This window comes from Perognathus longimembris, chromosome 3 (assembly GCF_023159225.1).
Source record: "Perognathus longimembris pacificus isolate PPM17 chromosome 3, ASM2315922v1, whole genome shotgun sequence".
Classification (NCBI taxonomy): Eukaryota; Metazoa; Chordata; class Mammalia; order Rodentia; family Heteromyidae; genus Perognathus; species Perognathus longimembris.
Genome location: NC_063163.1, coordinates 100,030,386 through 100,050,287, shown reverse-complemented (window position 1 = coordinate 100,050,287; position 19,902 = coordinate 100,030,386). Strand labels below are relative to the sequence as shown.

Here is a 19,902-nt window from a genome sequence, read left to right as displayed (position 1 = left end):
TACTGAAACAAACATCCTACTTTATGTTAACAATGAACCTGGGAGTTAGGTTGTCAATATAATGAAAATCTTGGAGGCATAGTAGTGTAATTCTATATAATCCCAGCTACTTGGAGGTGGGGAGGTAGGAGTATCATAAGTTTGAGACCAGCCTAGGCAGTTAGCCAGTCTCTTATCTCAGAAAGAAACTACAAACAAAAAGGCTAGTGAGAGAGAGAGAGAGAGAGAGAGTAAGAGTGTATAGGGGTAGAATGCTTGCCTCATACGTCTTTAATCCCTAGTGCTGGAAAAATAAGAATAAGACCTTTCTTATTTTCATGTTCATGACTTTTCCACTGCTCCACATGAAGAAAGCACTTAAAGACAAGTCTGAATCCTAGGCAAAGATTGCTGGTGTACTGTAGCCTATTAAAGTGGAGGATGTTGAAATTTAGTAGATTAATACTCTTAAATATATGCCAGTGAAGTATAGGTTTTGGTTTATTTGCTTTGCAATGCTGGGAATTGGACACATGACCTCATGTGCACAGAACACATGTTCAGTCCAAGGTAGAGCTTTAATTTTCTTTTTTCATTCTACTTTGTCGGTTGTGGGGCTTGAACTCAGGGTCTAGGCACTGTCCTTGAGTCTCCTTGAGTCTCATGGACTTGCCTGCCCAGACTGGCTTTGAACTCTGATCCTCAGATCTCAGCTTCCTGAGTAGCTAGGATTACAGGCATGAGGCACTAGCCCCCTGGCTTGTTTCCTTTTTCTTTTTGTCATTGGTGAGGCTTGAATTTAGGGCTTTGATGTAATCTGTCAGCTCTTTTTGCTCAAGGCTATAGTGCTCTACCACTTTGAAGCACCACTTCAGGTTTTTCTGGTGGTTAATTGGAGTGGTGCAGACTTCATTGCCCAGGCCTGTTTTGAACTGTACTCCTCAGACCTCAGCCTCCTGAGTAGCTGGGATTACAGGTGTGAGCCACCAGCGCCTGGCTAGAGGTTTGATTTGCTTTGGCTATGTGGTAAGAATCCAATGAACTCTAACCCAAGATAGAATGTTTATAATTTTTTTTTTTGGCCAGTCCTGGGCCTTGAACTCAGGGCCTGAGCACTGTCCCTGGCTTCCTTTTGCTCAAGGCTAGCACTCTGCCACTTGAGCCACAGCGCCACTTCTGGCCATTTTCTGTATATGTGGTGCTGGGGAATTGAACCCAGGGCCTCATGTATACGAGGCAAGCTCTCTTGCCACTAGGCCATATCCCCAGCCCCTGTTTATAATGTTAACTAATGCCCTTAATGTGTCATTTAAACACATCTTGTTAGTAAAATATTTGCTCAAGCTGGGTGCCTGTGATCAGCTACTCAGGAGGCTGAGATCTGATGACTGCACTTTGAAGCCAGCCTGGGCAAGTGATAGAGCAGTGATAGAGCAGTGGCCTATCAATTTAAGGCTCTGACTTCATATCTTGACTACCACCAAAAGAAAACAAAAGGTGGTATACAGAAGGAGGCTGGAGGGAATGTGCTTGCATTTTTGTAATCTGGAAGATGACAAAAGATGGAAGCCATGGATGCTCAATATTATTCCATGAGTCACTTGCAGTCATCCTTCTGTCCTCAAGTACCCTCCATGAATTCATATTTGTATTTCAAGTACATTTCAGATGTTTTGATAGGTGCACACTACCCAGGTGCTACACATTTACCATTAGATGGTAATGTGGGAAGAGGAAGCTGCAAGGTAAAGTCCAGATGGAATTTGGTTATTTGGTTGGCAAAGAACATTAAATTCATCCTACTCCAACGTTTTCAGATCTCCCTCCCCCTCCCTCCTTCTATCCATCCTTCCTTCCTTATTTCTTTTCTTTTTTGCCTGTCCTGGGGCTTAGGCACTGCCCTGAGTTTTTTTTTTTTTTTTTTACTTGAGCCACATCTCCACTTCCCAATTTTTTGGAGATAAGAGTTTCATGAACTTTCATGCTCTGGTTGGCTTAGAACCTTGATGCTGGGGTTGGGGATATGGCCTAGTGGCAAGAGTGTTTGCCTCGTATACATGAGGCCCTGAGTTCAATTCCTCAGCACCACATATATACAGAAAACAGCCAGAAGTGGCACTGTGGCTCAAGTGGCAGAGTGCTAGCCTTGAGCAAAAAGAAGCCAGGGACAGTGCTCAGGCCCTGAGTACAAGCCCCAGGACTGGCCAAAAAAAAAAAAAAAAAAAAAAAAAGAACCTTGATGCTCAGATCTCAGCCTCCTGATTAGCTAGGATTATAGGGTTGAACCACTGACACCCAGCTTTTTTCAGAATTCTGAGACATAAAAAAAACCACACCAGTATATTAGCTAAGCTGCTGAGTTTCATTTTTTAAAGGAAGGTGCATGGATTCTCACTGTTTTTGTTTACTAATAAATAAACAATCTTCTGCTGAGTGCCTGTGGCTCATACCTGTAATTCTAATTATTCAGGAGGTTGAGATTAGAGGTTGGAATTTTGAAGTTAGCCCAGACAGAAAAGACACTATTATCTCCACTTAACTAGTAAAATGTTGGGTGCTGTCCCTGAGCCACCTCGAGCAACAGCCCCACTTTCCGTTTTGACATCATTGCAATTTATCCCTCATTCTAGAGTGATCACTAGTTTCTTTTCCTGTGGTACAGGAGTTAGCTAGATCTGGCTGGCACTGGATCACTTAAGAGCTTTACAAGCAGATTGCAGCCCTTCTTTTTGGGTGAAAGGAGTTGATTGCATCAGAATCTTTGAGGGTTGAGGCCTTGGAATCTTGTCTTTTCACTAGCTTCCTACTGGATTCTGGTAAAACTGGTTCAGGAACTTTTTAAACTGTAGGTAGACCAGATGGATGATGTTTAAATTCTTCATCTTTCACCTGGGGCTTTTCATTTCACAGTTACTAATCCCTGAGCACCTCAATTGCTTTTTTTGTTTGTTTGTTTGTTTTGGCTCTGAAACTTTCTCAAGAAGCTAATCAGAAATGCCTTCAAGTAGGCTGATGGGCACTGGTCCATCAAGTGGTAGAGTACCTGCCTGGCCACAAGCCAGGCCCTAAGTTCATGTCACAAGGGACCTCTTCCCTCCCTCCAAAAATGCCTCATATTTTCTCTGGGAAAAAAACTACTAGCTCTCTCTGTCTGTCTCTCTAATGTTTATGCCCAGATTACTTCCTAGAAAGATTACATTAATTTAAACTTCCATCCTTTTTGAAGAATAGCTTTGGGCTAGAGATGTAGCTTAGTAGTACAGCACTTGCCTGGCATGTATGTGGCACTGGGTTCTATCCACACCACTGCAAAAAAATTAAAAAATGTAATATATGTATTTATAGATGTATAAACTTACCTTCTATACAACTCAATGTATTTCATTCATTGACTTTCATGTAGTCACAATTTTGCAACTGTTGCTGTCACCACAATTTTTTAACATTTTCATAATCCCTCAAAGAAATCAGATAATGCTTAGCTGTCACCATTGCTTCCCAAGCTCCAGGCAACTGTAAGTCTTATTTTGACTTTTATTGATTTTCCTGTTATTCATATTTCATATAAATGGAATATTCAGTAGCTTCTTTCACTTAACATACTGCATTCAAGGTTCTTTCCTTGTACATTACCTCTTCATTCCTGGATCTTTTGGTTTAGTCTTTTGAGGATGCATCAGACTGTTTTCCAAAGTGCCTATAGTACTTTTTCTCCCCTACTTTTTTGTAGCTTCTCAGAAGCAGTTTGTGAACATTTCAATTCCTCCATGTTCTGGCTACTACTTCTAGTTAGCTGATGATTTATCTGAATTTTGAATGAAACCGAAAAAGTGAAAACATTCTATAAACTGAACACACTAGAAACTAGAATGTGGTCTGGGGATGTGGTTCAGAGGTAGAGTACTTGCCTAGTTTTGGGGAGGCCCTAGGTTTAATCCCTAACATCACAGACAAGCAAAGCAAAAAAACCCCCCAAAAACCCAACAATTGAGCAACCCAGTGACAAGACATCAGAATGTCCTTAGCAAAGGCAATTTTGTGTGGTATATTTAGTATGAAATATTTACATATGGTCATGTTTGAAGCTCTTCAAATGATAAAAAGAAATATAGAGTAATGTTTTTTTTAAAAAGTTTAATGACAAGGTGTTGTGTAAAGAGGGTACAGTTACATAATAAGACAGTGAATACATTTCTTGTCATTTCTTGTGATATCTTACACCCTCATTTTTCTTTCTTTTCCCTAGAGTAGTGTTTTAATCTACAGCTTGAATCCTATGCTTATTTAAAAATTTTTTTTTTCGTTTTTTGCCAGTCCCGGGGCTTGAACTCAAGGCCTGAGCACTGTCCTTGGCTTCTTTTTGCTCAAGGCTAGCACTCTACCACAGTGCCACTTCTGGCTGTTTTCTATATGTGTGGTGCTGGGGAATCGAACCCAGGGTTTCATGTATACGAGTCAAGCACTCTTGCCACTAGGCCATATTCCCAGCCCCCCATGCTTAATTTTTTTTTATGTGCTTTTGAACCCAGTGCCTCACATATGCTAGTATGAAACCCTCTACCACTGTGCTACATTTCTAATGATGTAATTACAATATGATCTAATTTCCTTAGCTGGACAATCCTACTAGTGGAGACAATCCTACTAGTTACATTGTATAACTTGCATGATTAGAATTTCAAGTATATTTGTCTACAGAAGAGATACTTATTTTCTTGTGGTTATCCTCATTTTTTTAACTCTAGTAATAAACACAAATTGCTAGGACATTTATTTTATTAATACCACAGCAATAGGGCTTTATCTCTCTCTCTCTCTCTTTCTCTCTCTCAGTGTGTGTGTGTGTGTGTGTGTGTGTGTGTGTGTGTGTGTGTGTGTGTGTGTGTGTGTGTGTGTTGGTACTGTGGCTTGAACTCAGAGTCTTGGCACTGTCCCTGAGCTATTTCACTCAGGGCCACTCTACCACTTGAGCCACAGTTCCACGTCTGTTTTATGGTGGTTATTTGGAGATAAGAGTCTCACAGACTTCTGCTTAAGCTGGCTTGGAACCTGAATCCTCACATCTCTGAATAGCTAGGATTATAGGTGTGAGCCACTGGTGCTCAGCAACAATACATTTTTGAGTGTTTCCTATGTGTTAGGTATGGCATTAAATACTTTCTATAGTTTTGTAGAAGAATTGATTGATTAATTGACTTTATTTTTGGTACAAGAAGATTGAATCCTTGTGCCTGGTAAATACCTATTTTTTTACTGAGCAATACCACAGTCCTTATTTCCCAATTTCACTAAATTTATTATTTCTCAGTCTTACCATAGGGATATGTACAGGACTGCTTTCTAGACAAGGAAGTTAAGCAGAGTCACATGCCCCTGACCGGTACACACTAGAGCTGAGGGAGGAGGCACTTTTGTCAGGAGCAGGCTGCTGGGAGGGCTTGTCATTGCACAGGGGATTATGTAAGGGCTTTCAAGGGCAGCTGGGCAAGGACAGACTGTATGTATGATTCCCAGCCATTCTCCTTGTCATCCTGGGTCTCTGCTTCTTCCTGTTAGCTAAGCAGGTTGTAGCTACTAGGTGAAGAGGCAGATTTCAGTCCAGGAACCACCCCACCAAAGGCTCCCATATGCTAACTCAAGCAAGCTTTTAGCTAGTGTGAGCATGCCTGTGGACTGTGGGGGTGGAACTGTGGACAGTATTGGTCTGAGACTATCACAAGCCTGAGACTATTCACAAATGGTATAGTTACCCATGAGGATATACACCTGTAAGACTTCAACTTCCCAAATCATCACTTTTAATTCCATATTAGGTTTCCAGTGTATTCTGTCTCTTTACAAGACCTGATTTTGGCTGGGCTCTGGTGACCCATGTCTGTAATTAATCCTAGCGACTCAGGAGGCTGAGATCTGAGGAGTCTGGATCAAAGCCAGCCTGGGCAGGAAAGTCTGTGATGCTCTCATCTCCAGTTAGCCATGAGACAGCTGGAAATGGGGCTGTGGTTGAAGTGGTATAGTACTAGCCTTGAGCAAAAAGCTCAGGGACAGCACTAGGCTCTGAGTTTAGGACCTAGGATTAGCATACACACACACAACCCTGATTTTGAGCCCCAGATCCCTGAGCAGTTAGTTGTACAATTATTGTGAGTTCAAGTTCCCTTATGTCATCTATAATTTACTTCCCCTCCATGGTGTTTATTTTCTTTCCAGCTCATTAAAGCTCATTTATAAACATTGATATATACACAGTCTCTTCACCATGGTAGTAGTTGCATGCAATTATTTTTAATGACAATACATTTTTAATTTATGAGAATTCATCCAGAAAGTGTTTTTGTTAAGTAACAAATTACGTTCCTAAGGCAGGGGGAGGCTACAGTACCTTACCCAGGATCATTAATGGTCAGTCTCTAATGTTAGCCTCTACTCTAAGGGGTTCTTAGAGTACTCCCACATCAAGTCAGGTGAGGTGGCATCTCAAGCAGTGCACTCAGTAGGGGAAGAGAGATTGCAACCAAATATAGATCTCCCTTCTCATTCCTCCCATTTCTTTCCTTTTCCTTCCCTTCCCTTTCCCATCCTGCCTTTTTTGTTGGTGGGTCCTGGGACTTGAACTCAGGGCCTGGGTGCTGTCACTGAGTTTTTTTTTTTCCCCTCAAGATTAGCACTCTACTACTTCAAGCCACAGCTCCACTTCCTCTTTTCTGGTGGTTAATTGGAGTGTCATTTTCCTGGCTTTGAACTGTGATCCTCAGATCTTAGCTTCTTGAGAAGCTAAGTTTTACAGGCATGAGCCACCAGTGTGCTAGGTTACCCTGTACTTTTTTTCTTGTTGTGATGTTGAGGATTGAACCCAGAGCCTCACTGTGCATGGCAAGCATATACCTCAGAGCTAGATCTCTAGGCCCCTACGCTTATTTATTTATTTATTTATTCTGGTGCAGGTACTCTAGGGCTTGAATTCAGGGCTTAGGTGCTGTCCTTTATAGCTTTCTCTGCTCTACCACTTGAGCCATACCTCCACTTCCAGCTTTTTGCTGGTAAATTGGTGATAAGAGTCTCACAGATTTTTCTGCATGAGGTGCTTTGAATGGCAATTCTCAGATCGCAGCCTCCTGAGTAGCTAAGATTATGGGTGGGGGCCACTGGTGCCAGGCTCCCTCTTCCTTCTTAAGTGATAATAAAAGTTCTATAGAATATTAAAGGGGAGACTTGGAGAGGGAGGATGTTCTCGAGATTGCCTTAAGTTTCCTGCCAAGCAACGGACATTTATCAGATCCTGGAGAGAGGGGCTGTGTAGGAAATAAGCCTAGGCCTTTGTACCTGCTTTTTCACAGTAGGGTGTTTTCTGCTCTTTGGGGTGCAGATCAGAAGGACTGCTGAGAGATACTGAGCCTCCAGGGTTTTAGGCAATTTCTCCTAGCTTAAGAAATTTGACCTGACCTAGGGAAGGGAAAGAAAAACAGGGTGTAAAATATCACAAGAAATGTATACACTGCCCTACTATGTAACTGTACCCTTTTTGCACAATACCTTGTCAAAAAATTTGTGTTTAATAAATAAATTACAAAAAAAAAAGAAATTTGAGACATTCTAGCTGCCAAAAAGTCAGAATGCAGAGGCCAGTACCCTAGAAGTAACAAAGTGAACCCCTAGTTCCTTGCTAGATACTCCCCTTAGGTCGTCACTGAGCAAGCCATGCTGGTCAAAAGACATTCTTTGGAGGAGGACCTGTAAGACACACTGAAATTCTAAGCTCAATTCTGGAAGGCCACACTGTGGAGCCAACACAGCCTTATAGTCTCAGAGACTGCAGATCAGCCTCTGTGCTGGCCAGAGAGCAGGTAGACAGGCAGGAAGGGGAAGATGGTAGGTACTCTGGGAGAAGGCCCCAGGAGGCCTCTGTGTTTGGAGGTTCTGTCCTGTGAGCCACTGGGATTAATTTTGTGAACATGTTCCAGCTCCGCTGCTTCTGGTCTGGTTCATGCACTTTTTCTGTAGGCTTGGTATCCACTGAGGCAATGAGGTTTCTTCCCAGTGTTTTGTGAGAGTAGACTAGAGGACAGCCCCTGACAGATTTCTCTTTGAAATGGCCTTCACATTTACCAGCCAACCAGCTGTTCTTTCTGCAAAAGGAAAAGGCAAAACATCAAGGTTTGTCATTTCTTAGAACTCATACCGAGTCCTTTTGAGCTCTCAAGGATTTTCAGGCTCAGACCTCCAACACCCCTCTTTGCCTGGGCCTTTCTTTTCTGGAGGGAATGGTGAGGGCCCTTTGATGGATCCTGATGCATCAGGAATAGATGATCAAATGGGGTGGGAGGGTTCATTTTATTTTTTGGCACATGAAAAGTTTGCATTTGAACTAGTGGGGAGAAAGTCTTCATTTCCTGGGTTAACATGAAGGAAGATTTGCTCGTATTCTCTTCTGAGGCATGAAGTTCCTGACTGGAAAAGAGAACCTTCTTTCATAGATGAAAACCTTTAGCTGATCATCCTCAGAGTTCCTGGTGCACAAGGAAAGGAGGAGGACATATTGCTTGTCGAAGGGCAAAAGGGCTCATGATGTAGGGTGGGGGACAGGTAGGGCACCCCTGAGACATACCTGATGGGCTTCACCTTATTTTGCTTTTGTCATCTTTTTTTTCTCAATCCGTGTTTGTCCTCCCTCCCCTCTACTCCCCCATGATACTGGGGTTTGAACTCAGGGTCTCACATTTGATAGACAGGTGCTCTACCACTTGAACCATGCCTCCAGTCCCTTTTTGACTTAGTTATTTTTCAAATAGGGTCCCATATGCCACTGTGTTCCACTTATTGGTTGAAAAAAATTGGGGGGGGGGTATCAAGGTCTGACCTTGAACCAAGATCCTACTAATTTCTGCTTCTGGAGTAGCTGGGGTTAGAGACATGAACTGCCACACCCAGCCTTTGTTCATTTGTTTTCAAACTTCAGTTCAACCCTCTCTGGTTGTACACTAGCTTTCTTGATGATGACCAGAAACAAACCAGGAACATTTCTTTAGGATGTATTGTGTAGTTGGATTTTGGGTTTAAACAGGTAACTCAGACTCCTAAAATTAAGTGCTACTTGCTATAAAGTTGGTTTATCATTGTCTGCATACTCAGTAGCATGGAATTTTATTATTTAGAGAGATTTTTGGCTTTATTGTAAGCATTTCTAACTATTGTTAAGTGTGAACGACCTCAGTGGGAACAGCGAACCACTCTACTATTGTTGTTTCTTTATTCTTTATTAGGTTTCTATGTTTATAGAGAAATATTCCAATTTCACCATGGTTTAAGTAAAAAAAAAACAGAAGCAAATGATTTTATTTGTTAAAAGCTTGTTGGCTTCATTAATTATTTGTTTGTTTGTTTGTTTTTGCCAATCTTGGGGCTTGAACTCAGGGCCCCGGCACTGTCACTGTGGGTTTTTTTTTTTTTTTCCTTAGGTCTAGCAGTCCGCCACCTGAGCCACAGCTCTACTTCTGACTTTTGGATGGTTAAGTTCTCCAAACTGTCTTTCCTAGGCTGGCTTTGAACTTCAGTCCTCAGAGCTCAGCTTCCTGAATAGCTATGATTACAGGCATGAGCCACTGGCACCAGGCTTGGCTTAATCTCTTTTACTCCCCTCCTCCTTCCCTTCCTTCCCTTTCTTTTTTTTTTTTTTTTTTTGGCCAGTCCTGGGCCTTGGACTCAGGGCCTGAGCACTGTCCCTGGCTTCTTCCCGCTCAAGGCTAGCACTCTGCCACTTGAGCCACAGCGCTGCTTCTGGCCGTTTTCTGTATATGTGGTGCTGGGGAATCGAACCTAGGGCCTCATGTATCCGAGGCAGGCACTCTTGCCACTAGGCTATATCCCCAGCCCCCTTTCTTTTTTTTTTCCTTTTACCTTCTCTCCTCCCCTTTTTCTTCTCTCCCTCATACCCCTTCCTTCTCTCCTTTTCTTTTTTTTTCTTTACAATACTATAATTTAATACACAATCCAACACAAAGAAGATGCACGTTCAGCAAATGTGTGACAGTATAGAATATTAAACTGGTGCTCCAGTCTGAACAGCTGATAACAGCTACTTGACTAAGGGGTGCAACAATAAATTTGAAAGCTACTTCTTGCTGGGTGTAGTGGCTCACACCTGTAATCTCAGCTACTTGAGAGGTGGAGATCAGAAGGATGGAGGTTTGAGGCCAGACAAGGCAAAAGTTAAGAAGGTAATGGAATCAACTGCTGTCTCTGTCTGGTTAGCCTAAAGTGTTTCCATCTGCTTGAGCACATGCCCATCTATTGTACCACTCTGACTCTAGCTAATGGGCAACTGGAAGCCTGCAAGTTAGAGGTTGGGGCTAAGTCTAAAGTAAATGTATTTTTAATTTTAGTAAATACACATCTAGATGATTTTAACTAGGGTAAATATGCCTGAGGAATGGAAGGCTTCAGAGAAACCAGAAAGCAGATAAATTAAGTTTTCATGAAGGAGTTCAACCAAGTTTTTTTTTTTTTTTTTGGCCAGTCCTGGGGCTTGGACTCAGGGCCTGAGCACTGTCCCTGGCTTCTTTTTGCTCAAGGCTAGCACTCTGCCACTTGAGTCACAGTGCCACTTCTGGCCATTTTCTGTATATGTGGTGCTGGGGAATCGAACCCAGGGCCTCATGTATATGAAGCAGGCACTCTTGTCACTAGGCCATATCCCTAACCCCTCAACAAAGATTTTTAAAAGTGGGAGATTTAGACAAAGGCACAATGCCTATATACATCTGAATATATGATATAATATTTATCAAAATGAACTCCAGGAAATGGAAACAAGAGGTTTTTTTCCCCCATTGTTGCTGTTTTTCTTTTCTTTTTGTCTTGTTTGTTCATTTATTTATCTTGGGGAGGGTTAGGGGAGGCACAGAAATGGAGGGACAGAGCATGAACAAATGCCTCAGTGATACTTGCTAGACACAATGTTGAAAATGAACTATACAATTTGTGGGTGTGGATGGGAGGCAAAACTGGAGAGGGCAAGGGAAAGAGTGACATTGTCCAAAAGCAGTGTACTCTTGCCCAGGCTCAGAATTCAAGCCCCAGGACATGAAAAGAAAGGAAAGAAGAAAGGAAGGAAGGACAGAAGGAAGGAAGGAAGAAAGGAAGGAATTCTTTACCTGATTTATGTAACTGTAACCCTTCTGTATATTACCTTTATAATAACTTTTTTTTTTTTTTTTTTTGCCAGTTCTGGCCCTTGAACTCAGGGCCTGAGCACCGTCCCTGGCTTCTTTTTGCTCAAGGCTAGCACTCTACCACTTGAGCCACAGCACCCCTTCTGGCTTTTTCTATATATATGTGAGGTGCTGAGGGATCGAACCCAGGGCTTCATGTATACGAGGTAAGCTCTCACTAGGCCATATTCCCAGCCCTATAATAACAATTAAAAAAAAAAAAAACCAGGAAAAAAGGCAAGGGGTTGGGAATATAGTCAGTGGTAGAATATAGTCACTTGGTTAGTATATACAAGGCCCTGGGTTCCATCTCCAGTACTATAAAGAAAACAGGGCTTTCCAAGTTTTATATCCTGAATGTAAGCCTTTCAGGTCTCATTAACTTTTAGGTAGAAGGTCACTTGTGTTCTTGCTGTGCTGGTGTTTGCTTTGCTAGGTGGCTGGTGGAGCAGGTTTTACTCACCTTTATCCCCAGGTGCTCACCTGGTCCTACAGATGTGATTGGTGTTCTTTGCTCTTTGTGGTTTTGGAGTCTGAGCTCAGGGCCTCACACTTGCTAGGCAAGTGTTCTGGCACTTGAGCCATGCCCCTAGACCTTCGTTGTTGTAGTTATTTTTCAGAAAGAGCCTCATGTTTTGGCCTGGGCTGTCCTTGGACTGAGATCCTCCTCTATATGCCTCTTTGTAGGTGGTGGTGGTGGGAAATCACAGTCATGCTGGCTTGTTTGTCATTGTGGGGTATTTCTCCCTGCCCCCATCCACAGGCCTCTCACCACACATCTCTCAATCTCTACCTAATAGATAGCTGGTACCACTTAGAAGTTTTGTTGCATGCTTTTTGTGGTTGTGATGGTGGTGCTGGAGATGCACCCATAGCCTCTTGCGTGCTAATAAGCATGTTCTTTGCCATGGAGCCCCACCCCATTCTGTTATATAGTCAGAGCTCTTGGATATTGAGACAGATTCTTATCATGTCATGCTGCATACGTGTGGGTGAAATAAAGTGATGAAGACACTCCCACACTTTCTTCTAAGAGTTTGACTCTTGGGGCTGGGAATATGGCCTAGTGGTAGAGTGCTCTCCTCGTATACATGAAGCCCTGGGTTTGATTCCTCAGCACCACATATATAGAAAAAGCCGGAATTGGTGCTGTGGCTCAAGTGGCAGAGTGCTAGCCTTGAGCAAAAAGAACCCAGGGACAGTGCTCAGGCCCGGAGTTCAAGCCCCAGGACTGGCAAAAAAACCCAAAACAAACAAAAGAGTTTGACTCTTTAGTATCCTTCCAGTGTTTGTGGCATCGATGATTTCCCATCCAGGATCATTTTCTGTGCTATCAAGAGGGTGAGGGATTTGGCATCTCTCTTTTTTAAAAAAGTTAATTATTAATTGAACACAAATTTTTTTGACAAGGTGTTGTGTAAAATGGGTACAGTTACATAGTCAGGCAGTGTGTACATTTCTTGTGATATCTTTTTTTTTTTTTTTTTTTTTGGCCAGTCCTGGGGCTTGGACTCTGGGCCTGAGCACTGTCCCTGGCTTCTTTTTTGCTCAAGGCTAGCACTCTGCCACTTGAGCCACAGCGCCACTTCTGGCCATTTTCTGTATATGTGGTGCTGGGGAATCAAACCCAGGGCCTCATGTATATGAGGCAGGCACTCTTGCCATTAGGCCATATCCCCAGCCCTTCTTGTGATATCTTACGCCCTGTTTTTCCTTCCCTTCTCTAGGTCAGGTAGACATATATACAATACACAATGTACCAAGAACATATACAGTAGCCACGTGGCCAAGCCCAAGAAAATTCGCCTAGGGCTTTAAATGTAATGTCGATATTAGACAATATGTCGACAGTAGTCTTATATGAACGTACATACATAGCTTTTGAGCTATTGTATTCCACTGAGAGGTCAATTTTTGACCTTTATATGTTGAGTAGTTGTTTGGTTTTAGTTACATACTGTTGGGTCGCTGCCCCAATTCTGTGGGAAAATACCATTTGACAAGCAGTTTTTGGTTTCACAGACCTGATTTCTACTGTCTTTCCGTCTCCCTTTCTTAACAGTCATATATCAGGGAGATCATGCCCCTTTGTTTTCTGTGTTCTAGGCTTGTCTCGCTCAACATTATTTGTTTAAGTTCTGACCATTTCCCTGCAAATAACAATATTTCACCATTCCTAATCGCTATGTAGTATTCCATTGTGTATAGGTACCATATTTTTTGGATCCATTGATCTGTGGAGGGGCATCTGGGTTGTTTCCATATTTGGGCTATTGTGAATTGTGCCACAATAAACATGGAAGTACAAATGTCTTTTTGATATCTTGGGACTTGCTGTTTAGGATAGATGCCTAGGAGTGGTATGGCTGGGTCATAGGGTAGATCTATATTGAGCTTTTTGAGAAACCTCCATACTGTTCTCCAAAGTGGTTGTACTGATTTGGCATCTCTTAAACGAGGGCACACCAGGGTGTCCAGGAATCTACTCTGATCATCTGACACTTGTTCTGCATGTGTTATTCTGGGATGTTCTTCCCTGGTCCACGGTAGGCCATTCTTGTCCACACACCTCAATTAACAGTAGCACATTAGGCAGGCTTCTGCTTATTCAAGCTTTTATTCTAATGATGCATTCTTGGTTCCAAGTCAAATTTGAGCCACATTTCTGTTTCCATGCCTTTCAGATTATAGTGTAGTCTCTTTCGTACTTAAAATGGCAATTAGCCTCAGTGTGTGCCATGCCAACAATGCACTTGTTTCAGTTGAAGGGAAGCCAGACCTTCTAATGAACAGCAGCGAGCCTGCATACTGACTGTACCTGGATAGTGAGGGCTGCAGGACATCACTAAGGTGCAAGCTGTCCTTCTTCAACAGTGTTAAAGTGGGAAGTGCATCACCAACTTGACAAAACCATACAGATTGTTAATTCCTCCAACTGGGCAGGGGAAATCATTATAATTTCAACAATAATAACATAATTATCCCTAAATAACGTCTAATATTTATCTAAATAATGATTATATATTATCACATTATGATATAATTATTGCCATTATTATAATATTAAACTTATTAAATACTTTTATAATTAAAGTCCCAACAATTTAATAATTGTAATATTATTATGAGAGTGCATGGCTCTTGACATCACAACTACTGAGGATATGGTAGATTTGGAGTTCAGTACGCAGACTAATTGGATTTAAAAAAAAAAAATTTTTTTTTTGACCAGTCCTGGGGCTTGGACTCAGGGCCTGAGCACTGTCCCTGGCTTCTTTTTTGCTCAAGGCTAGCACTCTGCCACTTGAGCCACAGCGCCACTTCTGGCCATTTTCTGTATATGTGGTGCTGGGGAATCGAACCCAGGGCCTCATGTATATGAGGCAGGCACTCTTGCCACTAGGCCATATCCCCAGCCCACTAATTGGATTTTAAAAGTCATATTTCTTACTATGTAACATTGTTTAGCAAAAAATATATAAGTAGACTGAAAGTGTTGAAAAGGCAAGGATCTTTTTTTCTTTTTCTTTTTGAGACAGGGCTGGCTCTGTTCCTCAGGCAGGCCTTGAACCCCTAGACTCAAGCCAGCCTTTCTGCCCTGTGTGCCACTATGCCACTTGGTCTGCCTGCTTCCCTCCCTCCCTCCTCTCTCTCTCTCTCTCTCTGTCTCTGTCTCTGTCTCTGTCTCTGTCTCTCTCTCCCTCCCTCCCTCCCTCCCTTTCTCCCTTTCTCCCTCTCTCCCTCCCTCCCTCCCTCTTTCCTCTTCCCTCCCTCTCTCCCTCTCTCTTCTTGCTTGCTTGCTTTCTGTCAGTCCTGGGGCTTGAACTCAGGGCCTGGGCTCTGTCCCTGAGCTCTTTTGCTCAATGCTGGTGCTCTTCCACTTTGACCCACAGTTCTACTTCCATTTTTCTGGTGGTTAATTGAAGATGAGAGTCTCAAGGTGGACTTTCCTGCCCGGGCTGGCTTTGAACCTCCATCCTCAGTTCTCAGCCTCCTGAGTAGCTAGGATTACAGGACAGGTGTGAGCCGCCAGCGCCTGACTTAATTTCTGTTTCCGATATAGTGAATTTTTTTTTTTTTTTTGGATACTGGGGTTTGAACTTAGGGCTGATCATGTGTAGTGTACTTGATTATTTGGGCAATCAGGAAACCAAGATGGAAAAAAAATTCTCAAATTTCTTTACAGGAAGGGCTTAATATGTCTTTTGTGGTATTTCTGCTAAAAATTATGTCTTGCATCTCACCATGAAGAAACACGAGACAGCTGAGATCAAAGAACATTCTGGAAGGTAAGTGGCGTGTGCGTTTCACACATATGAAGGACACAGAAGGTTAAGAAGGAGCCAGTATACTGTTGAAGTGAGGGACACTGAGGGGACATGGCAACTGAATGCCCTTTGTACAACACCAGATAGGACCAGGGCCAGAAGGAAGTGTCTCTTTGGCTGTCAAAGATATTAATTAGACAAGTGACAAAATCTGAACAAGATCTATAAGTGAAGTAATACTGCTATTTCAGTGTGTTATGTTATGTTCCTAGTTTTGAGCATATCACTGTGGTTATGAGAAAATGTTCTTAGTTTTCCTTATATGGAAAGTATGTTCTGATTTTATAGTTACTAAACCTTATATCTTTTTGTTTAATTTTGTGGTTCTCTTCATATGGATCTTTGTCTATTAATAATATTTATTTCCTGATCTCCCTCCCTCCCTTCCCCTCCCTCCCCCTCCCTCCCTCCCTCCCTCCCCCTCCCTCCCTCCCTCCCCCTCCCTCCCCCTCCCTACCTCCCTCCCCCTCCCTCCCTCCCCCTCTCTCCCTCCCTCCCCCTCCCTCTCTCCCTCTCCCTCCCCCTCTCCCTCTCTCTCTCTCCCTCTCTCCCTCCCCCTCTCCCTCTCTCCCTCCCTCTTTCTCCCTTTTTCTTTACTTTACTTTCTTTCTTTCTTTTTTTTGTTGCCAGTCCTGGCCCTTGAACTCAGGGCCTGAGCACTGTCCCTGGCTTCCTTTTGCTCAAAGTTAGCACTCTGCCGCTTGAGCCACAGCGCCACTTCTGGCTGTTTTCTATATATGTGGTGCTGAGGAATAGAACCTAGGGCTTCATGTATACGAGGCAAGCACTCTTGCCACTAGGCCAAATTCCCAGCCCCCTTTTATTTCTTTTTAAATAGCACTTTTAGCCAGAATGGTAGCTCATGCCTGTAATTCTAATTACTCAGGAGTCTGAGAACTGAGGATTGAGGTTCAAAGACATCTTGGGCAGGAAAGTTCATGAGACTCTTTATCTCCAGTTAACCATCAGAAAACCAGAAGTGGTACTGTGGCTCAGAGTGGTAGAGCACTAGCCTTTAGCAAAAGAACTCAGGGATAGTGTCCAGGCCCACAGTTCAAGCCCTACGACCAACCAAAAAAAAAAAATAGCTGCTTTGTTGAGATATAATTTATATCTTATATGAACTTTACCCTGAGTACCTTTTTAGCTATGTTTAAAATAATACTTCTCTTATAAAGGAGGCATTTTTCTAATTATCAATTTTATTCGGGCATGATTTTTATGATACAATTGACATGTTTTGATTGATGAGTGTGTTTTCTGAGATCATCCTGTTATGGAAGCTAGCCTCGAACTCATGGTCCTCCTGTCTCGACCTTTGAGTGCTGGAATTGCAGGTGCACATGCTTATCTGATGACTTTTTGTTTTGTTTTGTTTTTGGTGGTGTTGGTCCTGGGGCTTGAACTCAGGGCCTGGACACTGTCCCTGAATTTTTTTACTCAAGGCTAGTCCTCTATCACTTGAGTTACAGTTCCCCTTCTGGCTTTTTGGTGGCTAATTAGAGACAAGAGTCTCAACTTTTCTGTTTGGGCTGGCTTTGAACCATGATCCTTAGATGCTTAGTAGCTAGTTAGGATTGCAGGTGTAAGCTACCAGCACTTGGCTGATGACTTTAACACATACATTCTCTGTAGAAGCATTTCCCCGATCCAGATTTAAGAAACACAGTATTACCATTTTTCCAGAAAGTTCTGTCATTCCCCATTTGTTTATTTAATCAGCTGTTGGTGGATGTGACAAGCATTGTTCAAGTTGAACTGTCACCAAAAAATAAGGGGGTGAGGGAGGGAAGCTAAGGGACAGCACCCAGGCCATGACTTCAAGTCCCAGATCAGCCCAAATATCAAACAAATCCTTAGTATTTTATCATCTCTATCAAAAGAGAAGATCATGACCCCAAACAGTCTATTTTGGAAAGGAATAAGTTGTATTTTGTTTTTTCAGACAGTAGGGTTCCAACTTTTGCTTAGCTTTTGCCAGATCAAGGGCTAGTGCTCTACTTCCAGAAATATGGTTTTGAAGTGTAGATTTCATACATTTTGATGTTTAGTAAAAGTTTATTTGGTTAGTTAGGGGGACTTGTACCAGGAAATGAAGTTTATAGTTATATTTACCAAATTGTAGCTCTCTCCACCTGCCATTTTCTTCTTGTCACTTTTGTTACTCTGGTTCATTTTGAGTAGTGGTTACATAAAGTGTGGACCAGAAAAGATCTTGGGCTACACAGCAATGAGAACTACCATTTGGTTGCATTTAACCTGTGGGAGGCTCATGAACTCAAATTACCTCAGAGTTCCCTGTACTTCTTCCTTCCCTCCTCCTGCCCCTTTACCAGTTATCAAACTTGTGGCCTTGTTTATGCTGGACAGGTGCTCCACCACTTGAGCCATGCCTCCAGCATACCTTCAGTGTTTTTTTTGCTTTTTCTTTTTTTTAATGGTGCCAGTCCTGGGGCTTGAATTCAGGGCTTATGTCATCCCTCACCTTCATTTTGCTCAAGGCTAGTGCTCAACCACTTGAGCCACAGCTCCACTTCCAGCTTTTTTGGTTTAGCAGAGATGAGTCTCCTAGTATTGTAAGCATGTGGAAATGGAACAGTGAAATCCCCTGTATAACTAATGTCAGCTAATAAAAGAAGGCCTAAACAAAGTGAGCTTGAGGCAGGCCATGAACCTTCTCACAGTACATATGTGATACTCACAGTCGATACATATTAGATACATGTATCTAACAGCACTTTCCTCAAGGTTGCTCCTGCTGGGTCTGAGCAGTAGCCCAAACTACTGACCCACAAAAACTAGCTTGTTAGGATTTATGATCTACAAATATTTTGTATTTAACTCAGCCACATTTTCTCTTTTATTAGGTTTATATTGTTTTAAAATAAAATGCACTGAAATGCTGGGGGCCAGGGGCAGAGGAGAGTCTCATAGACTTTCCTGTTCTGGCTGGCTCTGAACCATGATCCTCAGATCTCCCCCTCCTGAGAAGATAGGATTACATTAGTGAGCCACCTATGCCCTGCTTGCCTTCAGTGGGTTTTTGTTTTTTCTCTTTCAGTCCTGGGGCTTGAACTCAGGGCCTGGGCACTGTACCTGAGCTTCTTTTACTCAAGGCCAGCACTCTACCAACTTGAGCCACGGCGACACTTCCCGCTTTTTCTGCTTCTATTATATGGTGCTGAGGAACCCAGGGTTTCATGCATGCTAGGCTAGCACTCTCTACCAGTAAGCCACATTCCCAGCCCACCTTGGTGTTTTTAAAGAGTGTTATGTTGTATTTGTAGTGTATATACATAGATACACATATCCTATAGTAAATATGTAATTCATTGTATTATATGAGTAATTTCTCCATTTTTACCTTTTGGCTCAGATGTGTTGACTTTTTAATAGAGCTTTCTTTCTTTTTTTCTTTTTGTGGCTGAAGCTATAATTTATTAAAATGTATTCACCTACTTAAAATTTTGGTTCCCTCTCTGTCTCTTCACAGGCACAGTGCAGAGAGACCATTCTGTCCTTCATGAGTCCACGTGTGCTGGACAGATGACTGTCCTCTACACTGTGCTGCTCCAGTAGGTGCCCCAGACTTGGAGCTGTCCAGCAGGGAGATGATGGATTCCAAGGATGAAAGTGCTCACGTGTGGCAGACGTCTGCAGAGCATGAGCAGAATACCACACAGGTGAAGGGTGGTCTTTTCCCACTTGTTCTTCTTAGCAGTGTTTTGCTTGGGTGGTTTGATGACAGCTAAAGAAATAATAGTTCCTCTATAGTAATGAGTGGTTGGGAGGGAGCCAATGTGAAGAACTTGCATGTAAAGAGGAGGAGATGTTTTAGTACTTTGAATGCTCCAGTGGTTCACTGAGTTAGAAGAACTTATTCACCACCCATAGGTGTCACCTTCTCTGTAGCTTTCTATCAGAATTGACTTGATGACTCTGTTTTATTTTATGCTATTGGTCCTGAAAACTAAACAACTGTTGGTTTCCTTGATGTTATCTAATATATAGTTTTGTCTTTTTTCATGGGTGATAAAGTACAGGGTAGTTTATAAAGTGAGTGGCCTTTTCTTTTTTTTTTTTCAATTTAGGATATAAACCTCTAAGGATGAGTTGTCCTGTTCTGAGTCACCGGTTTTGGTGGTTAGACTCTTACTCAAATGCTGCTGTCAGAGATGAGCTCTGCTTTTTGAATCGCTCCCAGAACCAGCTGCCTGTTCTTTTGATTCTTATCATTTCTTTTTTCTTTTTGGAATGGATTTGAATTTTAGGATGAGTTAATAGTCATATGGAGCTGTGATTTGTATATGACTAAAATGTAATTTTTTTACACATTAGGATGATATATGTAAAGTCTTTATCTAATTTTTTTATTAGAGCCTATCACC

General features: G+C 42.3%; 1 protein-coding gene across 4 annotated transcripts in view; it reads left to right on the top strand.

Moving 5' to 3' along the window:
* Positions 1-19,902, top strand: part of Prdm10 (PR/SET domain 10) — a 94,927-nt gene that overhangs the window by 13,569 nt on the left and 61,456 nt on the right. For 2 of the 4 annotated variants that reach the window (XM_048343607.1, XM_048343610.1), the window contains exons 2-3: positions 15,373-15,475; positions 19,008-19,197. In XM_048343607.1, the coding sequence (XP_048199564.1) occupies positions 19,126-19,197 (72 nt within the window). In that variant the 5' untranslated portion in view covers positions 15,373-15,475; positions 19,008-19,125. Of the gene's footprint in view, positions 1-15,230; positions 15,476-19,007; positions 19,198-19,902 lie in introns of those variants that run through there. The other 2 variants (XM_048343609.1, XM_048343608.1) reach the window with 2 other exon arrangements.